The sequence below is a fragment of the Microcaecilia unicolor genome, chromosome 3 (genome assembly GCF_901765095.1).
Source record: "Microcaecilia unicolor chromosome 3, aMicUni1.1, whole genome shotgun sequence".
NCBI classification, from domain to species: Eukaryota; Metazoa; Chordata; class Amphibia; order Gymnophiona; family Siphonopidae; genus Microcaecilia; species Microcaecilia unicolor.
In genome coordinates, this window is record NC_044033.1 from 66,226,501 (window position 1) to 66,253,591 (window position 27,091).

Genomic DNA, 27,091 nt, shown 5'->3' on the forward strand with positions numbered 1-27,091 from the left:
CTGTCCCACACTTTCTTAAATTCTGACACAGTCCTCATCTCCCTGACCTCCACCAGAAGGCCATTCCACACATCCACCACCTTATCCATGAAAGAGTATTTTCTTAGATTCCTCCTAAGCCTATTTCCTCTCATTGTATACGAAGCAGTGCATCAGAGGTGAATGAGATTCAAAACACCCAACGCCACCAGTGCTAAGAACTTCACTGCACACTATAGTTGCTATGTTGAACACTTTACTTGAAGACTGGATTATGAATTTACTTACACCTATAAGAGCACATGTTGATCTGAGAACTTATTAGGTCTAGCCATTTTATAGGCTTGGTCCCTTGTTGTGGTCTTTGTGGGGTCTGTGCTGGGTCCGTTGCTTTTTAATGTATTTATAAATGACCTAGAGATGGGAATAACTAGTGAGGTAATTAAATTCGCCGATGACACAAAATTATTCAGGGTCGTCAAGTCGCAGGAGGAATGTGAACGATTACAGGAGGACCTTGCGAGACTGGGAGAATGGGCGTGCAAGTGGCAGATGAAGTTCAATGTTGACAAGTGCAAAGTGATGCATGTGGGTAAGAGGAACCCGAATTATAGCTACGTCTTGCAAGGTTCCGCGTTAGGAGTTACGGATCAAGAAAGGGATCTGGGTGTCGTCGTCGATGATACGCTGAAACCTTCTGCTCAGTGTGCTGCTGCGGCTAGGAAAGCGAATAGAATGTTGGGTGTTATTAAGAAGGGTATGGAGTCCAGGTGTACGGATGTTATAATGCCGTTGTATCGCTCCATGGTGCGACCGCACCTGGAGTATTGTGTTCAGTACTGGTCTCCGTATCTCAAAAAAGATATAGTAGAATTGGAAAAGGTACAGCGAAGGGCGACGAAAATGATAGTGGGGATGGGACGACTTTCCTATGAAGAGAGGCTGAGAAGGCTAGGGCTTTTCAGCTTGGAGAAGAGACGGCTGAGGGGAGATATGATAGAAGTGTATAAAATAATGAGTGGAATGGATCGGGTGGATGTGAAGCGACTGTTCACGCTATCCAAAAATACTAGGACTAGAGGGCATGAGTTGAAGCTACAGTGTGGTAAATTTAAAACGAATCGGAGAAAATTTTTCTTCACCCAACGTGTAATTAGACTCTGGAATTCATTGCCGGAGAACGTGGTACGGGCGGTTAGCTTGACGGAGTTTAAAAAGGGGTTAGATAGATTCCTAAAGGACAAGTCCATAGACCGCTATTAAATGGACTGGAAAAATTCCTCATTTTTAGGTATAACTTGTCTGGAATGTTTTTACGTTTGGGGAGCGTGCCAGGTGCCCTTGACCTGGATTGGCCACTGTCGGTGACAGGATGCTGGGCTAGATGGACCTTTGGTCTTTCCCAGTATGGCACTACTTATGTACTTATGTACTTATGGTCTTATAGCCTTTTTGGTTTTGATACTCATAACGCTGATGCTTTCACAAAAATTATTTAAAAAGCACTATGAATAAGAAATATAAATTATATAGACATAGATAATAATGTTATACTTTTTGCTTCACTTTGTTTTATATTCTATAATAAGGAATAAACCATTTGCCGTGGTGCATCCCCACAAGAGTGACCAGAATGGCAGATCTAGCTAGTGGTAAAGACGTTTTCATAGTTTTACAAGATATAAGTGCTGTTTTTGATCTAGTAAATCATGATTTATCTGGAGTTGAATAGTAATCAAACAAAATAAAAAAAAAATAAAACATGGAAAAGAAAATAAGATGATACCTTTTTTATTGGACATAACTTAATACATTTCTTGATTAGCTTTTGAAGGTTGCCCTTGTTCGTCAGATCAGAAATAAGCAAATGTGCTAGCTGACAGTGTATATAAGTGAAAACATTCAAGCATTACTATGACAGTCTGATAGGGTGGGAGGATGGGGGTGGGTAGGAGGTATGCATGGGGACATCAAAGCATATCATTAATATTCTAACAGGATGGGTGTGGATAGGTGAGGGGTGGGGTGATCAACAGAGACATACAGTGTTATGGTTTATAATGGGCTAGGAACCCCAGATACTTGTTAAGTCCTTTCTGTTGGGTGTTAAAATATTCAATCATTCTGACTTCAAAGGTCTTACGTTCTTGTATGGTTTTAAAGTTACCTTTCAGTATTCTCACTGTGAAATCACTGGTACAGTGTCCTGGTTGTGTGAAGTGCTGTCCCACCGGGGTGGGGGCCCTACTGGCTGTATTGTTCATGTGATGTCTATGAAAATTGAATCTTGTCTTAAGCATCTGGCCTGTTTCTCCAATATACCATCCTTCGTTACATTTTTTAAACTGAATGATATATACCACATTGGAAGATGAGCAAGTGAAAGATCCCTTTATGTTGAATATCTTGCCTTTGTGGATAACTGTGGGGTCCTGTGAAATATTTTGGCATAGTTTGCAACTGGATAAATTACAGGGACGTGTGCCCTTCTGTTCCTTTTCAGTCTGTGATGGAAGTTTACTTCTGATTAGCTTGTGTTTTAAGTTGGGTGGCTGTCGGAAGGCCAGTACTGGTGGGGATGGGAATATCTCTTTCAGTAATTCATCCTCCTGGAGTATAGGTTGTAGATCTCTTATGATTTTCCTCAGTTTTTCCAGCTCAGGATTGTATGTCACTACAAGGGGGATTCTGTCTGTGGATTTTTTCTCCTTGTACTGTAGCAGATTCTCCCTGGGTGTTTTGAGGGAGGAGGCAATATTCTTGGAGATTATTTTGGGGTTTTAGCCTTTCTGTTTGAAGGATGCTGTCAGGCTTTTAAGGTGTCTGTCTCTGTCCCCTGGGTCAGAGCAGATACGGTGGTATCTTGTGGCTTGGCTGTAAATGATGGATCTTTTTGTATGTGAAGGATGGAAGCTGGAGTTGTGGAGGTAGCTGCATCTGTCTGTCTGGAGTTGAAGTAATTGTAGATTGGGAAAGTTCTGGATTGTGCTTTCCAAATTTTCAGACCTATCATGGAAGGAATACTGAGTATACAGCATCCTGTAAGTTTACATTCGGGGTCCCACAGGGTTCTGTACTGACCCCAATGTTACTTTAGGAAAGAAGTTATTTGTATGGACTACCATCCAGACAGGCTATTTTGCTGTTATCCCCAGTTACTAATAACTACTGTTGTGTTATTTTACCACTAACTCATGCTATTTTAGCACGTCTCATTTTATGCAGTGAGACCTAGTTACTAATAACTTGGGTTAACAGTAAAATAACATGTCTTAATGGTAGCCCACATTGATAACATCCTTTATTTGTGGTAATACAACATGTCTTAATGGTAGATCATGTTGATTACTATGCCCATTAGGGGAGAAGTTATGAACATAAGCTACTGCGCGACTCATTTTCTGCCAAAGTCGCTATGCTCACATTAGCCCTCTCCTTAAGTCACTTCACTGGCTCCCTATCCGTTTCCGCATTCAATTCAAACTTCTCTTATTGACCTATAAGTGCATTCACTCTGCCGCTCCCCAGTACCTCTCCACTCTTGTCTCTCCCTAAGCCCCCTCCCCCCTCAGGTACTCCGTTCTGTTGATAAATCTCTCTTATCTGCCCCCTTCTCCTTCTCCTCTACTGCTAATTCCAGACTCCGTTCCTTTTATCTTGCTGCACCTCACGCCTGGAATAGACTTCCCGAGCCTGTACGTCTAGCCCCCTCTTTGGCCGTTTTCAAGTCCAAAATAAAAGCCCACCTCTTTACCACTGCTTTTGACTCCTAACCACTGCTCACTTGCCCTGTCCTTTATCCTCACCTCTTTATTCCCTTACCCTTAATTGTTCTGTCTGTCTACCTGTCTTATCTAGATTGTAAGCTCTTTGAGCAGGGACTGTCTTTTTTGTGTATGGTGTACAGCACTGTGTATGCCTTCTAGCGCTATAGAAATGATAAGTAGTAGTAGTAGTAATAGTACTGTTAAAATGGCTAGGTTTAATTATATCTTCAGGACCTCAGTGGAAAGGCTCAGTGGATATTGGATTCTGTTTCCATCAAGACTCATTTTCCTTTTATAGTCACTGGTCCATATTTTTATTTTTTCTATCAAGTCTATAAGAATATGTTTTTCAAAAGTTCAATCTCTCTTATAGTCGATTGAAATTTCTTATTAAATAAGAAAACGTATCTGATTCTGTTGGCTGGGGGATTGCTCTTCCGACATGAAAACATGTTTCGCTCTGTGCTACTTCAAAGAATCCCCCACCCACCCACCATCATAGCCAGACCTTTCCTGCTGACTAGACCTGCTCTGTTGTCAAGATCAATGGAGCATTGAAGTAGCATAGAGCGAAACATGATTTCATGTCAAAAGAGCAATCCCCCAGCCGACACGATGTCTTTATTGACTCATTATTTAGTAAGAAATTTTATTGGATTATAAGAGAGATTGAACTTTTGAAAAAAAATATTTTTATAGCTTTGATAGAAAAAATTAAAAAATGGACCAGTGACATTAAAGGGAAAATGAGTTTTGATGGACAGAGAATTCAATATCCATTGAGCTTCTCCCCTGAGGTCCTGAACATGTAATTGAATCTAGTCTTTCTGACAGGTTTGGAAGTTTGTGATATTGTGTATCCCTTATTTTTCCCAGTTTATAGTTTGGATGCTTCCATTTGTAAACTGGATGATCATACTGGACATAGCTAGCACTTGAACATCTATTTCTCATGTATTTTAGATCAGGCAATGAGAAAATACATAAGAAAAAAGCATTTGCAGGAACACCCTACACTAATTGGTCTGTAGAACAAGCAAAGTCATATTCATAAGAAAAAAAACACTCAAATAGCACCTTCAAAATATTACATTCTAGAAACATATACACACACACATTGCCATAGGTGGAATATAAATAAGTAAAATAAATAAATCTAATTAAATATATCCTATATATTCCAGGAGAGTATATAGGATATTTTGGGATCTTGCCAGGTACTTGTATCCTGGATTGGCCCACTATTGGCAACAGGATTCTGGGCTTGATGGACCTTCTGTCTGTCCCAGAATTGCAGCACTGATGAACTTATATAAAACTAAGGCTTCAGGCCACAGCTGAAGTAACTTCCTCCTAACCTCTTGAATCAGGAAAACACAAACTTTATAAGAATGGAAAACTGTATTTCCTTTCAGGGTAATAGATTTGTCTGTTTATGAAATGAACATCCATATGTGACATACAGACTTGGATATCCATATTCTGAGTTGGATGTCCTTTCTAAAATGACCTTCTATACCACATATCCAAAATACTACAGTGGTAAGGTAAGACTTACATTTACTAAATCTATGTTGACACACTCTGATTAAACTGCATCTATCCATTTGGTCAATAATTCTGTTGTTTTTTTGTTTGTTTGTTTTAGAATAGCTTTTTTTCCCAGAAACAAAATCATGAACCCTGTTCTAGAATTTCCTGGTTCACCTCTGGAGCCTCTTTTTTTTTTTTAATTTACATTATATAGGCCTGTCCTCAAGTACCGTGACTGTTTTAAAATTCTAATTACAGATAATTAGCAACAAATTAGCAAGTTCATATTTGAACTCTTTTAGAATACTGCAAAGAATGCAATCTGGTCCTGGTGATTTGTTATTTTTATTTTGCCAATTTGCTCTTTGTTTCCTAGAGGAATGTACTGATATTTGGCAACTAAGGTTTAATCCCAAAAAATGCAGGGTCATGCACTTGGGTCGCAAAAATCCGAGGGAATGGTACAGTATAGGGGGTGTTGTGCTTCAGTGTGCAAAGGAAGAGCGGGACTTGGGGGTGATTGTGTCTGACGACCTTAAAGCTTTCAAACAGGTAGAAAAAGTGACGGCAAAAAGCTAGAAGGATGCTTGGGTGCATAAAGAGAGGCATGACCAGCAGGAAAAAGGAGGTGATAGTGCCGTTGTATAAGTCTCTGGTGAGGCCTCATTTGGAGTACTGCGTGCAGTTCTGGAGACCGCACCTACGGAAAGATATAAACAGGATGGAGTCGGTCCAGAGGGCGGCTACTAAATTAGTAAGCGGTCTTGAATGATAAAATTATAGGGACAGGCTTATGAACCTCAACATGTATACGCTGGAAGAGAGGAGGGAGAGAGTAGACATGATAGAAATGTTTAAATATCTCAAGGGCATTTATGTACAGGAAGAGAGCCTTCTTCAAATGAAGGAGAGCTCTGGAATGAGGGGGCATACGACAAAGTTAAGAGGGAATAGGCTTAGGAGTAACCTAAGGAAGTATTATTTCACAGAAAGGGTGGTGGAGGCATGAAATGGCCTCCCGGTGGAGGTGGTGGAGTCGAGGACTGTTCCAGAATTTAAAAAGGCATGGGATAAGCATGTGGGATCACTTAGGAACAGGAAGAATTAGGGGTTACAGAGGGTGGGCAGACTGGATGGGTCATATGGCCTTTAACTGCCTTCATGTTTCTATGTTTCTATAGCGATTTGCTTTAGTTGCTCAGAATCATCATCACCAACGATTTCCAGTATGGGCATGACCCCAATCATCCTCTTTAGTATTTGTTTTGGAGCTTTTTTTCTATCACTTTATCCTCCCTGAGCACTCTTTTTGCCCTCGGCCATCTAGATTCCAGCCAAATCTCCTAGGTTTTTCCTAAACAAATCGGAGAAAGTTTTTCTTTACTCAACGCGTAGTTAGACTCTGGAACTCATTGCCGGAGAAGGTAGTGACAGCAGCTGGCCTTGCTGAGTTTAAAGGGGGTCTGGACAGATTTCTGAAGGAAAAGTCCATTGATCGTTATTAAATTTGGGGTTTTTTGCCAGGTTCTTGGGGTCTGGATTGGCCGCTGTCGGAGACAGAGTGCTGGGCCTGATGGACCTTTCGTCTTTTCCCAGCGTGGCAGTGCTTATGTGCTTATGTGCTTTTATCATAATGTTCCTTTTGAAAATTAAATGCTACCACAGTAATTTTCTTTAGGTGGTCTTTTACTAAAGCTTAGCTCGAGTTATCTGCAGCAGGTCCCATAGGAATAAAATGGGCCCTGCTGCAGAAAACTCGAGCTAAACTTTAGTAAAAGACCCCCTAGGCAGTGTCTTCATTCAAGTGGATACGACAAACTTGATAGCATTGTTTTTACTATTAAGAAGTAGCTGCACGGTGCACCATAGTTACCTATCACACCAGGTTCTGCTTTCCAGTTAGGACTAGATCTAAAGTAGTTCCCCCATTTATCAGTTCAAGGATCAGCTGCACTATGAAAAGTCATTTATGGAATCTAGAAATATCACTGACTTAGAATGTCCTGATGAGGTGTTATCTCAATCAGTACTGAGGTAGGTGAAAACTCCCATTGTTATTATGTTGTAAAATGAGTAATCCTTTCTAATATCTGTTTTCATTTCACTGTCTGTCTCCTCATTCTGTCCAGTTGGGTAGTAGCATATCTACACTATTATACTCTTCTTCATCACACATGGAATTTCTATCCAAAAGGGGGTCAACATTCAAAGTGAGTTAACTGAATTGTACTGATCAGGTTGGAAGCAGATATTAAGTGGCACATAACTGGGCAGAACTACTGAACATTGATTCTGATCACTACAGTGCCAGGGTTGTTCAGGGGCAGAGTCAGGGAAGAGTAAGAAGTTATATGGGCACTGGTGTTATTCACTGCTAGTTACCTCATAGCTAACAGTGCAACCTGAACTACTTAATTAGCAATCCTAATTTTGCCTGGTTAGCTATGCAAGCTTGGCACTGAATATCGACTGTACGCAGAAAGGTTTTAGGCACTGCCAAACATCCAGATATTCAGTGCCTGTGCCTGGATAGGGCCTGACACTGAATACCTGAGTCTAATTTAGCCAGTGGTGATCAGTATTTAAAACAATGCTGACTGCCAGCTAAATATTGATCCCAAAGATTCTACATTGCATTTTGTTTCCAGTAACACTTTTATCATGCTTGAATCTATGCCTTCCTTAACATATAATACAAGTCCTCCACCATTTGTGTTCAACCTTCCTTGGCTGCCTTTCTTCCACCTGCTCTCTGAGATGCTGATAGAATCAATTCTATAAATTGGCACCTCCAGTTCCAAGCACTGGGCACCAATTCTATAATGGTATCTGCTCACCAAGATGCTGTTATAGAATACTAGCAAAATTCCAAATACAACTCCACTAATTCCAGTGTGTTTAATTCTATTGTATCATGTTCTCAATGGAAAAGGAGGGAAAAGACCTCAGAAGTAAACAGATGTAGCTGTTTTATGTTCCATACCTCAATCTTTTCAGTCACTGGCTTTGGTGCTACAAAACGGTGGCCAGCATCATGGAGACCTTTTTTCCTACCATTCAGAAATTAAGTGACACTTATAGAAAATGTAAAAGTTCAAAAGTACAAAAGTTTGAATTAAAGTCTCTGGAAGTTTTTTTTTTAAGTCAGTGATTGAGGTGTGGAACATAAAACAGCACCCGCCTATATTTCCTTTAAAATCTTCTTTATCAGAGAAAAGAGATGTAAGTTTAACCTACATTTTGGAAAATTCAGAAGTTATAGATAAGAGTTATATTATTAGTGACTTTCGTCTTTGATTTAGATTGGAACAATGTTTTGAAATTGTATTTCCGATACATGGTTGATAGTTTTTTGGGTTCAAAGATGCATATATTTCCTGATACATCAAGGGAATCGCAGACTGGGAGGTGTGAAGTCTTGGCTTTTAAGCCAGGAATCATTGCCCTAGGTGGGACCTTCCTAGCGCGATTCCCTTGTAAGTGTTTTATTTCCTTATTACTTATTTGTTTGAACCTAAGAAATTATAAGAGTTTGTGGAAACAGATGAAGAATCCTCTGCAGCAACTTCCTTCAGTTACTACTGTACCAGCTGCAATAACCGATTAACCTTCCTCCCTCAGAAAATGTGAAGTGTAAGATTAACCATTTTGAGTTTTTCTTATTTTCTTTAAGATTGTTTTCCTGATCTTGGATCTTCCAATTGTGGACAATTATGTAAATATATATTGTTGAGAGAAAATGTTTTCCTTTTTATATTAATTTCTGTATTTCCTTACATTTATATGATAAATGTGAATGTAATTAAGTAAAATGATAAATAAATAAAATAAAATAAATAAAAAAACAGCACCCGCCAACTTTTTTCATCCTTTTTCATTGAGAATATATTTAATTGGTAATGTGAAAACAATAGAACTGAACACACTGGAATTAGTGGAGTTATATTTTGAATTTTGTTGTGAATGACTTCACTCCTCTGATATGATACTTGGGGATGATAGAATACTAGCATACATATATACAAGAACATAAGAATAGCCATACTGGGTCACACCAATGGTCCATCCAGCCCAGTAGATTATTTCCAACAATGATCAATCCAGGTCACAAGTACCTGGCAGAAAACCAGTGGCAACATTCCATGCTACCAATTCCAGGGCAGGCAGTGGCTTCCCCCATGTCCATCTCAATAACAGACTATGGACTTTTCCTGCAGGAACTTGTCCAAACCTTTTTTAAACCCAGATACGCTAACCACTGTTACCACATCCTCTGGCAACAAGTTCCAAAGCACAGCTATTCATTGAGTGTAAAATATTTCCTATTTGTTTTAAAAGTGTGGATGTGGGCATTTATGTTATCAACCCAGAAGAGAGAGGTAACTTGAAGGAAAAAGAGCCAACCAGGAACTATTACTAGGATTCTTTATTTATTGTGTTGTTTTCATTGGTGTTGCTCAGTACTTGACAAAGCACTTGCAGCTGTTACAAAATGCAAGGTTTCGATTGTTGGTGGAGATACACATAAGAGGGAGCATGTTACACCATTATTTTGTTAGATATCATTTGCATCTGATTGATTATAGGTTGAAGTTTACAATCTTAGCACTGATGCACAACGTGTTTTATGACAACGTACCTTCTTAAGTGACAACTATATTCTGTTCCAATACTCCAGGTAGAGCTTTGCGCTCTGCCAATACATTTACACTTGTTCTCCCACCTCCTCTAGGGCTCACCTTATATCAACATGAAAGAGTGCTTTTTCTTGTATGTTCCAATCAGCTTTCTGTCAAAATACAGGCAGAAGGGTCTTATAAGACCTTTAAGGTTAAATTGAAGACCTATTTTTTTTACACAAGATTTTGTGTTGTAGCCAGACTCCAGGTTATCTTGTGGGTTCCTGCTGAAGATTTCTGTGAGGTTGGTTCTTTGATTGTGTTTTCTGCTTTCCTATACTTATGGAGTTATTTTCTGTACTTATTGTGTATATAAACTGCTTAGAACTTTTGGATAAATGATGCCATTCTATGATAACATGCAAAATTTTTTCAGACATTCCTGACCTGCCCATGCAACTCCCTTGTCCACAACTCCTTTTGAGTTGCATGCTATGGGATTTAGGCACTCACCCCCAAATTCTATAAAGGGTGCCTTAACTTGTGCATGCTAATTTGGCCACATGGCCAAATTGCATGCACAATTTAATTGATAAGAAGCCAATCAGCGCTGATAATCAGTACTTATCAACCAATTAGCAGCACTAATTGATTTTAATTAGAATGTATGCACACAACTTTCTAGGCATTTTCTACAATGCGGTGCATGTAAATTCTAATGCAAGCAGTTGAAAAGGGGATGTGGCCATGGGCGTGGAATGGGCGGGTTGTGGGCATTTGAAAAAACTATATGCACTATTATGAAATACATCAAATTTGTGCCTAACTTATTGCAGGTATTTAGGCATGGTTTTAGGCGGCCTAAACAGGTGCGCCTAAATTTTAGTCGCAATGGCATGTGAGCATATCCTAGAAACTACACCTAACTTTAGGTGTAGTTTATAGAATCACGCTCGCCACAGGGTTTTCTCAGCGCTGATTTTTAAGGTTCTATTTCTATAATTTGGCCCTCAGTGTTAGCATGCAGGCAGGTGCACATGTAAAATCCAAATTAGTGCCAATTAGCTTCAATATTTGATTCTTAAGGCCAATTAATTCATAGTTAATGGCTTGTTAAGGAATTTAATTTAATTTGTCATTTCTAATCCACTTAACCAATAAGTTCTAAGCAGACTACAATCTATAATGAATCAACATTTGAACCTTCATTATACACAGAACATGATTATACCGTACTTATACGAAATTTAGTTGCATGCACATTTGGATCTGTGCCAAACGTTTGGCACCAAATTTCTGCACCATATATAGAATCTGGGGGATTGTGCACTTAAGTGCTTGACACCTCTGTGCACCTACTTGTACAAGGTGAGCGTAGCTGCACATCCTCAGTTATAGAATTGCTTTTTACATTAAATAAAAAATGGCTTCTATTGGGCTACAGCAACATAAGCCTTCATACACCTGAGCAGAGAGGCTTAGTATAATCATCTGATAATTTCCGAATGCAAATTTGAGTAGTTCTTTTGCAAAAGTAAATAATGGGTTTGAAAGTCCAGTTCAAGGAGCTGCATATGTATGCATGGGGTCAGAGTTTTATGTACGTGATGATGGAATTTTCATATTAAAGCAAAATCAGCATACAGTCGAAATAATTTATTTACTACAGAAAACAGAAATGCATTATATACAGAGTAATCAGTCACCAAAACAAAGCATAGCTGTTATTTGTTAAGTTCTCTCTTTTTCTATGTTGTTTGTACAAATATTTTGCCAGTTAACACACACAAAATGCAATCTCCAACCCTTCCAATGAGGTGCCAACTTTGCTTTTTTAACCTTGTCAGTTAATAGAAGAAACAAATGAGTAGTAAATCAAAACTTTTAACAGGGACAATTCATACCTTTAATGTACAGATCAGGAAGGTCTACCATTTGGATATGTTGCAACACCTGTGAAGGACAATTCTGTAAACTGAGCACTAACATTTATACCAGGGGTCCTGAAATTCAGTCCTTGAGGTCCACAACTCAGCCTGCTTTTCAGGATTTCCACAATGAATATGTATGTGATGTATTTGCATGAAAGGAAGCAGTGCATGCAAATAGATCTCATAGCTATTCATTGTGGAAATCCTGAAGACCAGGCTGGATTGTGGACCTCAAGGATTGGATTTGAGGACCCTTGATTTACCCCCTCATTGGTAAGCAGATGTTTAAAATACTAGCATATATGTGTATAGACTCACTTATGTGCATATAGTTATTTGATTTATTTATTTATTTATTGATACTTATATCCTACATTATCTGAAAAATGTTTCTGCTCAATGTGGCTTACATTCATTTATATAAACAGCTTTACATTGTACACGTAATAAGATAGGATAATTCACACAGTGTAAGTGGAAATATTATTATAGATGATTAAAGAGTAAATAGCTGTAGAGACCAGATACTACTGATCTTTCTGCAGTAGGAACTTTTTGAAAAGTTTTTAAAAAAAGATTTATGGAAGGATATATATATATATATATATATATATATATATATATATATATATATATTCGCCAGTATGCTGCATTTGCAAGGGGAGCATAATATGGGCGGAGCATGGGTGGGACATAGGTGGAGCTCCAACTTATACACCTAGCTTATAGAATACTGGAAGTTATATGTGTCCCTCTCACATTTAGGGCCCCTTTTACTAAAGGGTTGGCGTGGGGCAACAGGTTTGCTGCAGATCAATCTGGAACTACCACCAGGCTACCGCAGGAGCCTGGTGATAGTTCCCACCCCCAGTGCGCGCCATTTCTGGCACTACAAAAATATTTCTATTTTTGTAGCCTCGGTGCTTACCTGTTGGTAATCGGGCTGTGCCGCATGCTGCCCAGTTACCGCCGGGCAGGTACAGGAACCTTTACTGCCACCTCAATGGGTGGTGGTAAGTGCTTCCCCGTGAAATGGCTGCATGGCAAGTGGTTCACTTACTGCATGGCTGTTTCTTTTCCAGCAAAAAAGACAGCCTTTTACCTGCTGCAGTAAAAGGGGACCTCGGTGTGCATCGAAAACATATGTGCTGGTGCTAGTACAGGCCCTCTTTTACCACAGCTTGGTAAAAGGACCCCTAAGATACTCACACTTATGCCAGTTTTATGGCTGATGTAAGTGTGAATGCCTAAATATTAGGTATACTGATACTGGGGTGTACTAGTATTTTATAATGGAAACTCAGGATGCCTAAACGGGGGTACCCAGATATAGAATTAACCCCATAGCCTTGAACATGTGGGATCTCTGAAGCCAGAATTCAGCCCTTTTTACAGGTTTTTTTTCTTTTAGCGCATACATAACTCGGTGCATTTCACTTCTAATCAGGAGACACACCTAATGAACTAAAAGCACTGCACACAATCAAAAAGACTTATCTTATGAGCAAGGAACCTTCTACTTTAGGGATAATGTGTTGGTGTTGTTTGGCTGCTTACTTTGGTGTAAGGGAGAGGCAAAACATAAGGAAGTCAAACCAGCAGTAAGAGGAGAGGGCCAGTTCAGCATTAGCAACTGCAACATTTAGGGATGTGCTTCCTACCCTAAACTATGCTGGTAATGGTATCCTATTTCCTTTTTGATCTCAGATTTTCAGGATTTACCATTTTTTTTTCTCCTATTTTCAAGAATTTTACCACAAACACAAGAAGGACTCTTCTACAATGAGGCCTTTGTTTTGAGTTTCTAACTTGTAGAACAGTGCAAGCTGAAACAAAAATCCTAATTCTTCTCAAGAATCGGTATCAAAGCCCACAAATGCATAAATGGATATCTTAAGTATAGTCATAAATATATCGTGAACTAAAAGACGGAAAAAAGGTCCCTGCATCATACAGCCTTGTAACTGAAAAAAATGGCAGTGCATTTCATTTTATACATTTTATAAATATATTTACACATGCTCCATTTCCTGCTGCTTTTGAGAAATTTCTCTTAGTTTCTAGATGGCTCTGGGATATTTTGGCCCATTTCAAATTATTCCAGTCCATAGAATTTCTTATACACAAAGACGTATGCACTGAAAGTCCAAATTAGTCAGCCTGAATTTTTGTTCTATAAACATTTCTAACAGTAGGATATGTACAGGCTAGGAAGTTGAATGGGCCCTTTTGTGATCTGTAGAACTGTTTATCTTAATGAGAAAAGACTAAACTCTCAAAATTTTTGAGAATGATATAACATGTTGTTCACTCACTGAAAACGATGACTACATTGACTAAACAATGTAGGCTCTTAATATTTTTCATCTTGCAGAAGGTGATGTATAAAAGGTTTTCTCCTATCCTGTACTTCTGAGACAAATCCTTGATGGATATTACATGTTTCATAATTAAGACCTAGAGGAAGCCCATGTTTGGATTACTCAAAATAAAAAAGCACCAGAGATTTTTTTATAGGGTTTTCAAACTGAGATTCTTGCCATGTGGGACTATTGGGAAAAAATGTGGACTCTCCATTCATTGCCACGTTGGTCTTGTCCAATTTTCAAATATTGTTTTTCCCAACTTTTTAAAAATCAGGATTTCTTTTTAGGGATGTGCATTCATTTGAAACAGCCTGGCAACTATCAGCATTACCTTTGTCATGTTTAGCTTGAAACAATACGAGAAAAAATAATATATATATTTTAGTGCACTATTCACTACCAGTGTAAGCTATCTGCAAAGAGTGTGCGGTATTTACAGAGTATGGACTTTTTTTTCCAGTAACTACACACTATTCACAAATAGGAGGCCCTTTACTAAGCTGCGGTAAAAAGTGGGCCACGCTAGTTGAACACGTGAATTGGCGTGCGCTGGGCCATTTTTTACAACGGCTGGGGAAAAGGCCCTTTTTTTAATGGGGCAGTAATAGTCGCACTCAAATATTAAAAGTAGTGCCTGGATATTTACTGCCTAAGCCCTTACTGTCACCTATTTACTTGGTAGATAGGGCTCACACACTACTCATGTAGTAACCAATGTGGCCGCACTGCCGATTATCACCTGAAAATAACTCCCTCCCCCCTGTGATAGAAAATAGAACATTATTTCTACTGTGGGAAACAGAGCATGCCAACTTCAGAATTACCACCAGGTGACTTTGCTACCCCAGCAGTAATGTCGATTTGGCGCACACTACCCACGCATTAACCCTGCTGCAGCTTAGTAAAAGGGCCCCAGGGTGCAATATTCATGAAGAGTATGCACTATAAAGAAATAACATGTACTCTTCACAAGTAGGCAGGGATTCTATAAATGATGCTCAAAATTTGTCACTGGGAAAAATCAGCATTAAACGTGATTCTATGAAGGACTTGTGCCCTTGATAGAATCATGCATAGCACTGATTCCCATGTCCAGCTTTAGGTGCCAGACTTACGCCTGCTGAAACCTTGTGTAAATGCTGGCCAGGGCCGCCAAGAGACTAGGCCGGGCCCGGGGCAAGGCTACCCCACCTCCGCCCTCCGTCGCTCCCCCCGCCGCTGCCCCCCGTAGTCTCACCTGCCTGCCTCCACGGCTCCGGGCCTCTTCCATTCAAAGCGGCAGCTACAGATTGCGTCTCTTCTGGCCTTCCCTCCCTGTGTCCCGCCCTCATCTGATGTAACTTCCGGTTTCCGCGAGGGCGGGACACAGGGAGGGAAGGCCAGAAGAGAGACGATCTGCGACTGCCGCTTTGAATGAAAGGGGCCCGGAGCTGTGGAGGCAGCAGGTGAGACCGGGGACTGCAGCACCGGTGGCCTGACCCCGGTGCCGGGCCCCCTAGGAGGCCGGGCCGGGGAATTTCGGCCCCCCCTGCCCCCCCCCCCTCGGCGGCCCTGATGATGGCACACAAGTTAGGTGCACTGAGGCACTATGCCTTGACTACATACATTATTTTCAGAATGCTCCTGACACACCCTTCCCCCTCCCATGGCCATGCCCCCTTCTGAGATATGCGCTATGGGAGCTAGATGCTCTGCCTTATAGAATGTGCATAGCCAGATGAGTGCAAACTCAATGAGGGCCAATTACAGCTAGAGCTCATTAACCAATTAATTTGTGCATACATCTAGGCAGTTCACATTTGGGGGGTTACTGTGCATTCTTTATGACTTTTGAAAAAGAGTATGTATGTACTGTTCACAAATAATGCATGTATTTACAACATAGCTCCTCAAACAAAAAAAAAATTGTATAAACGACATACCAGTAATCTCCACTGTTTTGTTTTGGTGAGTTATTTGTAATGGTCAGCATTTGATATACCATCTTTCTGTGGTACAACCAAAATGTTTTTTCACGTATTACATGAAAGTACTTTCTCTGTCCCTAGTAGGCTCACAATCTAAGTTTTGTACCTAGGGCAATGAAGGGTTAAGTGAATTGCCTTAATAAAGGCATTGCAAGAAACATTTGATAACAACTTGCAATAAATCTGGTTAAAGGGCAATGCAAATGTTCATAAATTCAGTGATTATTTCATGACAGATACACTAGCAATAAGTAATCTATTGAATAGGATCAGAAAAAAATATATACCTATTAACTTATTATAAAGCAAGGTACAATTGTGTATGCATTGATTTATAAATTCTCATTTTAGAAGCCCTCTGCCTGTTTTAGAGACTTGCATAACCTGACGTTTAGACATGTATATTGCATGCATGTCTAAATATCAATTTCACAAAGCTGGGATATAGACATCTACACTCATAAACAAGCGTATGACAGAGGGTGTGGTCTGGGCATGTTTGGGTGAAAGGTCATTTTTTGGGCTGACCCACCCAGCCCTCTTTTTCTTTATTGGGATTTGGGAGATGTTATTGTGGTATTGAGGTTGTTAAGGTTGAGGGTAGGGTGGCTGGGAGAAGGGGGGATTTGGTTGTCATAGCAGGGGGGGTTGAACAATCAGTTATGTTATCAGTGTGAATTCAGTAGCAAAACGGTTGGGGAGTTTATTGAAAGGGAATTGGGGGGGGGGGGTTCATTGTTCAGTACTAGGCCATGGACTTGGGGGGAATGGGTTGGTTTCACTGGAACTGCGAACAATACCTTTGGGGTCAGTGAAAATTTGAAATGTCAGAACAAGACCATCTGACTAGGAGGGGTTTATTATATTATTGTTGAATTTACCATTTAGGTGTTAAAAAATTAAAGGAGGTTTGAATTTGGTGAATAAAGCTGCAGCTGATTTAATCCATTATTAGAGTGAAATGTTATTTATTTCTTTACTTAAGGATATGAATGTTGTTAATGTAGAGGGCGTGCGAACGCCTATGTTATAGCAGATAAAAGTTTATGTCGCTTTGTTGTGCCCATTGATATTTTAGACATTTATGAATCTAAAATGGATACTCCTGCTGCATGTAACCAGAATATATGTCCATTTCTCCATGTATTTTAGAACTAGTATTTTAGAACTATATGGCATCTTTTAGGCTCTATGTTGGCAGATCTTGCTCTAAAATACTAGCAGAACCTAAAAATGTCCTGACCTGGATGTGTCAATTCCGATATATACATCCTTTCTAAAATGTTGCTGCCCACACATTTGGGAATGCATGTGTGCTTAAAAAGAAATTGGACTATGGCATAGGCTTCTATATCTGTTTACTGTGGAACTATCCCAGAGGCAATGCAGGAGTGAAGAACCAACGAAGACAATATAGGGTGAATTTTATAAATGGCAGTCAAAATGGGCACTAGAAAAGATCAGCACTAAGCGCTATTCTATAAAGGGTGCACACTTTTTATAGAAAAGTGCTTACGCTTATTTCCGCACCCAACTCTGGGCAACAGGCTTACACCTACTGAACCTAATGTAAATCCTGGTACCCAAGTTGGGTGTGGAGACCCATTATTCTATAACACTCCACACAACATTTTGGAATACCCATAACCCTCCCATGACCCTTCTATGGCCACAGCCCACTTTGGGTTGCCTGCTATAGGATTTAGGCACCCAACATTATAGAATAAATCCTAAATGGTGCTAATAAATGTCAATAGTTGGATGTTAGCAGCCAATTATTAATGGTTAACAGCTCATTGCCAATTAACTTGCATGTATAGCTTGGCATCGGGGGTGCCCAAATTTGAGCACAGATATTGAATTTGGGGGTGTGTCTTCTAATTTGACCTGCTTAACTAAATTCCCATTGTACTGACTGCTCACTGCTGTATGTAGAGAAACATCCACGTGTTCACTACAGGCTACAATCTGCAAAGATACTAACATTGTATTATATCATGGTACACATACCACGTAGTCGTAACCACCAAGGTGAAGGACAGGATCCACTAAAGGTGAAACAGGTCAAAAGAAGAAATAGCATGATACAACAGGACTCCTTCAAAGATTTTTGGACTGTGGTTACAGCGGCACACTGCTCTGGTCGTTTTTTGGATTGACAGTCCCCTTAAGGTACTCGTACTGCAGCCCGAGTAGTACATCACTTTGGTGCATTCTGGATCAATAGTCTTTTAAAAGATTGTATCTCTCAGCACCTTTGTGAAGCATTTTTGCTATATTTTGGGCTGTATCATAAACAAACAGACCTCCTGAGGCAGGCACGTAGCCGAAACTGGTGCAACGTGTTGAGTTGTCAATTAATTTATGAAATAAAGTATATATGAATTTTTTGTTTCCCTGGTATCTTTGGGAGGAATCCTGTTGATCACGTTTCTTCTTCTTTTGACACATATCACATAAAATATGTGAATACAGAGGATATTGATTAACCATTCGCCATTGGTCTACCATATCTACAACATCGAGTGTACATCAAAGTTAAACTATTCCACAACAGTTATGATCCATTTAATCTAGAGTCATAAAGCCAGAATTTTCTTTGATAAAGATTGTCCAATTTTAATTGGAAAAGGAAACCTCATCTCTCAACACAAATGTTAAGAAGACCTTCTATCTATAACTGAATGCAAAACAGGAAAGCTCACAATTAATATCTTCCTTTATTAGATCTAAAGCCTGGATGTTTGATCTGGGTGCTCCACGATGACACCAAACAAAAAATCTAGTAAGCAGCAATGGCACAGGCAGCGTAACTTAGGGACCTTTTTACTATGCTAAGGTAAAAGAGGCCCTGAAGTGTTCTCAGCGTGTAGATTTGGCCACGCCAAGGGCTCTTTTACTACAGAAGGGGTTTGTGAAAAAAAGGAAATGGCTGTGCATAGTAGATACTTGCCACGTGGCTATTTCCTGGAGGGACCCCTTAACGCTTCCTATTTAGCAGGTGGAAGGGGCTCCCAAGCTAACCTGGTGGTAACCGGGCAGTGCATGGCGCAGCCCAATTACCGTCAGGTAGCCTCCAGTGGAAAAAATAGTTGACGGTACGCCAGAATTGGGGGCAGCACCACTGCCAGCTCCCGTGATGAGCCGGTGGTAGTGCTGGATTGGCATGCATGAAAGTGGCAGTAGCTCTACTGCAGCTTTGTAAAAGGTTCCCAGAGTTATTAGGACCCACTCATCTATGCTAGAGACAATCAAGCGACATAAATCTCAACACAAGTTTTGACAGGCTTAGAATGAACTTTCAAAAAATAGCCCTAATTTTCTGTGGCTGGATGTTATGCACATCTCATCCACAAGCAGAGATTCAGAAAAACACCGAACATGATAAGAACATAAGAATAGCAATACTGGGTCAGACCAATGGCCCATCTAGCCCAGTTTCCTGTTTCCTACAGTAGCCAATCCAGGTCACAAGTACCTGGCAGAAAACCCAAATATTAACAACATTCCATGCTACCAATTCCAGGGGCAAGCAGTGACTTCCCCATATCTATTTCCTTTCCTCCAGGAACTTGTCCAAACCTTTTTTAACCCACATATGCTAATCACTATTGCCACATCCTCCAGCAGTGAGTTCCAGAGTTTAACTATTCGCTGAGTGAAAAATATTTCCTCCGATTTGTTTTAAAAGTATTTCCATGTAACTTCATTGAGTGTCCCCTAGTCTTTATACTTTCTGAAAGAGTAAAAAATCAATTCACTTCTACTCGTTCTACACCACTCAGCATTTTGTAGACCTCAATCTTTTCCAAGCTGAAGAGCCCTAACCTCTTCAGCCTTTCCTCATAGAGGAGTTCCATCCCCTTTTATCATTTTGGTAGCTCTTCTTTGAACATGTTCTAATTCTGCTATATCTTTTTTGAGATACGACAAACAGAATTGAACGCAATACTCAAGGTGAGGTTGCACCATGGAGCATTCAGGTATACACTATCCAGGTCAGGTCATAATCAAATTGGCATTATAGTATTCAGGTGAGGTCACTCTCAAATTGGGCAATGGATCACAGCGCAAAACGATTATATACTGTGCCCTCTCACAGGCACAGTACACTCTGTAAATTGTATTAATATAGAAATTATTTCATAGCTAACTGATTTGATCAAAAACATTTGATTTGCACATATTTAGCTAGATTCTATATATGGCGCCTGAAAAAATGGCTATGTGTATTCTATTAGGTGTGATTTATAGAGTATGCCTAGATCCCTTACTTGTGCCTAAACCTAGTCATGAGAATTTACACCAAGTAGAACCTGCTGTAACAAAGCACATAATTTTTATAATGCCCACAATCCACCTATTCCACCCCCCTTTTAGCTGCCTTAGAATTTACATGAACCACTTTATAGCATAATGCCTAAGTTGTGTGCGTAAATTCTAATTAAAGCCAATTAGTGCCAATAATTGCCTGTTAAGTGGGAATTATTGGTGCTAATTGGCTTGTTAACTCATTAAATTGTGCACAAATGCAGAATATGCCTGGATTTCTGTGTGCTATATAGAATCCAGGGGATTTTCCAAATGATAGACAGAAAAGATTAAATACATAAAGTACCTATCCGGATAACAGCACTTGATGTCTGGATAAATGATGCCGACAGGGATATTCTTATAGACTGCCTTGGCACTATGGGCTAGATTCAGTAAATGGTGCTCAAAAAATCAGCTCTGAAAAAAAAATCGGTGCTCAATGCTATTCTATAATGGGCCCAGTGGCGTACCAAGGGGGGGGGGGGCGGTGGGGGGCGGTCCACCCCGGTGCATGCCGCTAGGGGGGGGTGGGGGTGCCGCGTGCCTGTCCTGCTCCACTCGTTCCGTGCTTCCCTCTGCCCCGGAAACAATTACTTCCTGTTCCAGGGCAGAGGAGCATGCAACGAGCGAAGCTGACAGGCGCACGGCACCCCCCCCCCCCCCCAGCAGGTAAAAATGCACACTGGGGGGTGTCACTTTCGCCGGGGGTTGGGAGGCACACTGCACCCGGGGGGGGGGGGGGGGGGGGCCGCATAGGAACGCCACTGAATGGCCCATTACAGAATAGCATTGAGTTGCAGATGTCGGTGCCCAACTTTGAGTGCTAGGACTTGTGACTGCTGAAACCAGGTGTAACATCCCTAGTATTCTGTAACGCTGTGTGCAAATTTTAGGAACTCCACGACCCATCCGTGTACATGCCATGGTCAAAGCTCCTTTTGGGTTACACGCTCTATGACTTGGGACACATTGTTATAGAACACCACATACCAATACGTGTACGCAAATTCAGGGCCCCTTTCACCAAGCTGCAGCAAAAGAGGACCTGGACTGGTGTTGCACATGTTTTTGATGCACACCAAGGCCCCCTTTTACTGCAGCGGGTAAAAGTTAGGTCTTTCTTTTGAAAGAAATGACCGTGCAGCAAGTGAAGCACTTGCCGCAATAGCCATTTCAGGGGGGGAGCTCCTATCGCCACCCATTGAGTGGGGGTAAGGGCTCCCACGCTATCCCCTGTGGTAACAGAACAGTGCATGACACTACCTGATTACTGCCTGGTACACACCGGCACTAAAAAATATAAATATATTTTGTAGCGCCAGATAGATGGAACGCTGGGGGTGGAAACTACCACCGGGCTGCTGTGGAAGCCTGGCGATACTTCCTTTTTAGCGAGTGGTAAGCCCACGTTGGACTTACTGTTGCTTTGTAAAAGGGGTCCTCAAATTGGTGCCAATTAGCAACCAATTATTGGCATTATTAGCACTAATTGGCTTATTAGCCAATTTAGGTTGGGCAACACATCTGGGATCAGTGCCCATGTGCACTGAAAAAATGGCTTCTGCTGGTGTAGACGTGTGAATTGGATGCGCGTAGGTCCATTTTCAGCGTGCCTGCAAAAAAGGCCTTTTTGCTGAAACAGATGTGCGGCAAAATAAAAATCAGCATGCGTCCATTTTGGCCTGATGCCTTACCACCACTCATTGGCTTAGCGGTAAGATCTCATGCGTTACCTGAGTGGTAATCGTCAGCATGCATACGCTGCTGATTACTGCCCAGTTAGCGCCATGCAGTAGAAAATAGAAATTATTTTCTGCCGCGTATTTTGGATGCGTGTCAAAATTGAATACCGCCCAGAGCATCCGGTAGCTTGGGCAGTAGTTTCTAATTTGATGCACGTACGCACATAGGCGCCTACACATCTTAGTAAAAGGGCCCCATAGAATCCAGGGGTATATGGATAGTGCAGGGCCAGCGGGTGGGCAGAGCTAGATCACTCCCAGAATGTAATCCAGATAGTGGCAATATCCAGTCTACCACCCATGCTATCCCAAGTTATCTGGATAGAAAGATGAATATTTCCACTATCTGGACAAGTTCCAGCTTTCACAGCTTTTCCAATATTTAGCATTGGCCGCTATCCAGCCAGTGTTCAAAACAAACGCTGGCCATGGTGGCTGAATATAACCCAATAATTCAATGCAGTTAGGGATGAAGCAATCAGAGCTTTGTTGATGACTCCAGCTTCCCGTTAAAAGAAAATGTCCTTTCACTCAGGATGTGGTCACTTATTGAAGAAAGCTGGAAATGTTTCTAAGTAAATTTAGACAGTATTGATTATATATTTATCAATGTATTCAGTATTATACACAGTTTATTTATTTTTTTAGATTTATCTCCCTGAGGAAGCTTTTTCCGGGAAACATAGCTTGTGTTGAAGATAAGGGAGCTGTTCAACAGTGGTTTGTAAAAAAATACGGGAGGAACCACAGAAGCACAACCTATTGTTCAGGATGTTATGAACTTTTGAATGCAAGGCACACATTTCACATGGATGTCTACGGATCATCATAAGATAAGTTTGTATTTGTATTTTCAACATAATTGTTTTTGACTCTTTGGGACTTTAAAACAACAGTCTTTGATGACATATAGAGACTTTTTAAACAACTGTCTTTGATGACATATAGAGACTTTTACCATTTGCAACCTACACCGCATGCGGTGGACTTTTTCATATGTGGGATGATGGGGATGGTAGGTGGGTCTCTGATTAGAGCACCTTGGGCTGAGCACATAACACATAATTTTTGGTAAAAATATATATTTTTCGTTAATACATCTGATCTGCCTTAGATCTTTACATGAACATGCAAAAGAGAGATCTACATACAACAATTTGCAGTGAGCATGCAAATCTTTCTCATGCATATTTGTTAGAGATATCCTAAAAATCTGACCTGTGTGCAACCCTCAAGGACTGAACGTGGACAAATCTGCTGTATATCATTTCACATTTAGGGCCAGCTTTAGAGAGGTCTAACCATGGCAATTGCTCTGCACCCCTATACCACAGGGGGCCCCTAAGCCTGCCCAAAGTTGAAAGATATACAGCCTGCTGCTGGGCTTTAGGTCCCATCCTGAAATTTGCCCTGGGCCCCAGCATGTTTAGCTCTGGCCCTTTTCATGTCCAACAAGTGTACAAAAACAACTGAAATTTTGCTGCACTTCATTTTTGAGACTTCCACCACAGCGGCTACTGTTACACATTTACAATTCAGAATAATGAACGTGATCATGATGAACATAAGTATATGTTACAGATGTGAGACACCAAACGAGAACAGCAGAGCAATGGAACCTCTTGCAGATGGTGTTCAAAAATCTTTGTTAAGGAATTCTTCTAAAACAAATGAGAGAAACCTGACATGACTCGTGTTTCGGCCTAATCAGCTGCATCAGGGGTCTATAAAATATTAAAAATCACAAACAATCAGATCTTGTACATAAATATGATAAAACTAAAAATATATATGTATGCCAAGGAAAACTGTAATTCAAAATGTGTTCCTAGATTGGTCAGCGAAGAACAAATCTCCTGTTAACAATTTGAAAAACAAACGTAAAATATAATATAAAAAGAGACACCAGTATTTTACGTTTGTTTTTCAAATTGTAACAGGAGATTTTGTTCTTCGACGACCAAGCTAGGAACACATTTTGAATTACAGTTTCCTTGGTATAATATATATTTTTTAGTTTTATCATATTTATGTACAAAAGCTGTTTCTTTGTTTATTGTGATTTGTAATATTTTATAGACTCCTGGGGCAGGCCAATTAGGGCCGAAACACGAGTCGTGTCGTTCTCCCTCATTTGTTTTAGAAGAATTCCTTAATAAAAGGTTTTTTGAACACCATCTGCGACAGGTTCCATTGCTCTGCTGTTTCTCATTTGGTGCCTTCCTTTCGGTGGAGCATTTGCCTTCTGTTTGTGACTACAGATGTGAGACACCATTGCCCTTAGTCCTCAAAGGAGTTTTGTGGGCCCTACCTTTTTAGCCTTTCCTCATAAAGAAATTCCATCCCAAATGGGAGTTACTCCTTTTAAATAAGATTCATATATGTTGTCACCAGTGATAAGTCCCACCAATGTCTCCTTCATGTCAGTTGGAGTGGAAATAGAAATCTGATATAAAATCTTGAAAATCAAAAAGTAAAACCTACTTATTTTCCTACTTATGTTTTTGTTATCTTCAATAACACACACATAATTACAAACTGAGAAGAAGCTAGTTCCTCTTTCAGTTCAAATCGTTTTATTGCAAAGGCAATTCTTTATGTAGATATACCTTGTCTCTTTTGTTCCCCTTAGTCAGAGGATAAGGTCTTGTAAAGCAAAAACTGTATCTTGCCTGTCTTTTTGGCTCTTTATAAGCAGAAGGCAGAGTCAAAAAGCTTAATTCATGTTCCATTCATAATTACAAACATAGATGTTGTAGAAAAAAGAGCATTTTAATCTATATATATTTTCAAAATCAACAAAAAATAGAATCAGGTAGCTTATGGTCTAATAATGAACAAGAATTGAGAGCACATGAATAGCAAATATTATATTTAAAACACGTATCTGTAGTGCAAAGTCAAAATAATAGGACTCTACTCATACTGGCCAACTAGAAGAAAAAACGTTGTTCTGAGTGATCGAAAAAGAGCCCCAAATATAAAAAAAAAAAGAGCAAAAAACACTTTACCAAAGTTGAAAAAACATTTCAGAATTTAAAAATAGGGTGAAAATGTACACATTACGCATAAAGTACTGAAAGATTTTAATAGTTTAAACAACAGGGATCTACAGTTTTTGTTTCCAATTAAGATGGCTCTACTACCCACCTATTGTAAAGCTATAGATACAATTACATATACCAAAAAAAAAAAAAGGAAAAACAACAATAACAGAGCTATACAACAACATATTAAGGTCTGCAAATTAGACCAGTATATGTTAAATATTTCACTGGTTTACTAATTGACATTTTAACCATTTACAGTTAAAAAAAAACAAACAAACAACCAACCAAAATGAACCACCTTACATAGGCTGCCTATGAAACCATATGAGTTCCTTGCTTAGTTCACCTTTCCTGTATTTTAAATGAGAGTTTGAGCCCTTAGAAAAAGGGGGTGGATTGGGAACCTGGCATGTAACGTAAGATTTTTATTTATAAGGCAGGGTGTCGTTACAATGTAGCAACTGATACCTTTCCCTAGTCAAAGTAAAATATATGAGGTGGATGATCTCCAGAGTTCTGTGTTGATCGTGCGACCAGTTTGTTTAAGCAGTTCAGCTGCATCTTTGTTTTTGTCCATATTTATTCTCAATGGCACTGACATGTCTGATTTTATAGCTAAACGCAAATAAATAAGGCACTTCTACTTTAACACACAAACAAGGAGTGGGTAGGATTTCTATACTGCATAACAAAGAGATCAAGTAATGGCACGGGACAGAGACGGCAACGCCACTTAACGGGATATTCCTGTTTTTCCTTTCACATAATAACACTAACAAATTCTTCCAGTGTTTAATTTCAAAGGTTTTTTTTTGTTTTGTTTTTTGCTTCTTTCTCTATCTGTCTAATAGAGTTGGTGAAACATAGGATAAAGCCTTCAATGTTTTGCTTCTCATGCCAGTTTAAAAAAAATCAACTTCAAAAGAGTTCAGACCAGTACCGTTTTCCCCCTATAATTTTAACACTGATGAAACTTGGCTTTTCTTTCATTTTTCTTTCATTCTTATGCCTTTTGTTAAAATCCACGCAGGCACATACTGTTTCTGTGAGTTCTTAGTTCAATCCTTAGCTGCACTTGCATGACTTTACAACCATATTTGAGAGATGCTCGATTTTTGGTGTTTTGCCGATGAAGTACAGGATAGTAAGGGATTCCAGATCTTGAGAGACACAGCATGGAGATGCAGATGCTTCTGGATTGATGGTGTTATACAAACTGAGTACCTAAACGTAATTATTGGCAACAAAGCAAAACAAAACAAAAAGCAAAGAAATGGAGGGAGGGAGAGAGAGAAAGAGAAAAAAAAGCATGAAGACAATGTAAAAATGGTCATAAGTAAAACAAAAGTGCAATCAGAAAATGTTCAAAAGTAGAAACTAGGTCAGACAGAGGAGTAGCGTGAACTCTTCCAATGATACCATGATTTGCACCGCAGTTACAGCAGTACACTGCTTTGGGGTTTTCTGGATTAATAGTCTTTTTAGAGACGCTATCCATTCTTAACACCTTTGTGAAGCTTTCTTTGTTACATTTGGGCTCTACCATATATGCACTGAGACAGACACTTTAGCCAAAACATGGTGCCGTGTCAAGTCATCATTTTTAATATCATCTTATTTATGAAATAAAGAGGGGCATAATCGAACGGGGAACCCAAGTTTTCCTGGGGCCGTCCTCACAGGATGGCTCCATGAAGGGGCGGGGAAACCCGTATTATCGAAACAAGATGAGGCATCCATCTTTGTTTTGATAATACAGGTCGGGGATGCCCAAATCTGCAACATTTAGGTCGACCTTAGAGAGGGTCGTCCTTAGAGATGGT

At 40.0% G+C, this 27,091-nt stretch overlaps 1 protein-coding gene across 1 annotated transcript in view; it reads right to left on the reverse strand.

Annotated features, from left to right (window-relative positions):
- Positions 1-24,795: 24,795 nt before the first annotated feature.
- TGFB2 (transforming growth factor beta 2) overlaps positions 24,796-27,091 on the reverse strand; it is a 162,819-nt gene continuing 160,523 nt past the window's right edge. Inside the window, exon 7 of the mRNA XM_030196022.1 lies at positions 24,796-26,492. Within this exon, the coding sequence (XP_030051882.1) occupies positions 26,334-26,492 (159 nt within the window). The 3' untranslated portion in view covers positions 24,796-26,333. The remainder of the gene's footprint in view (positions 26,493-27,091) is intronic.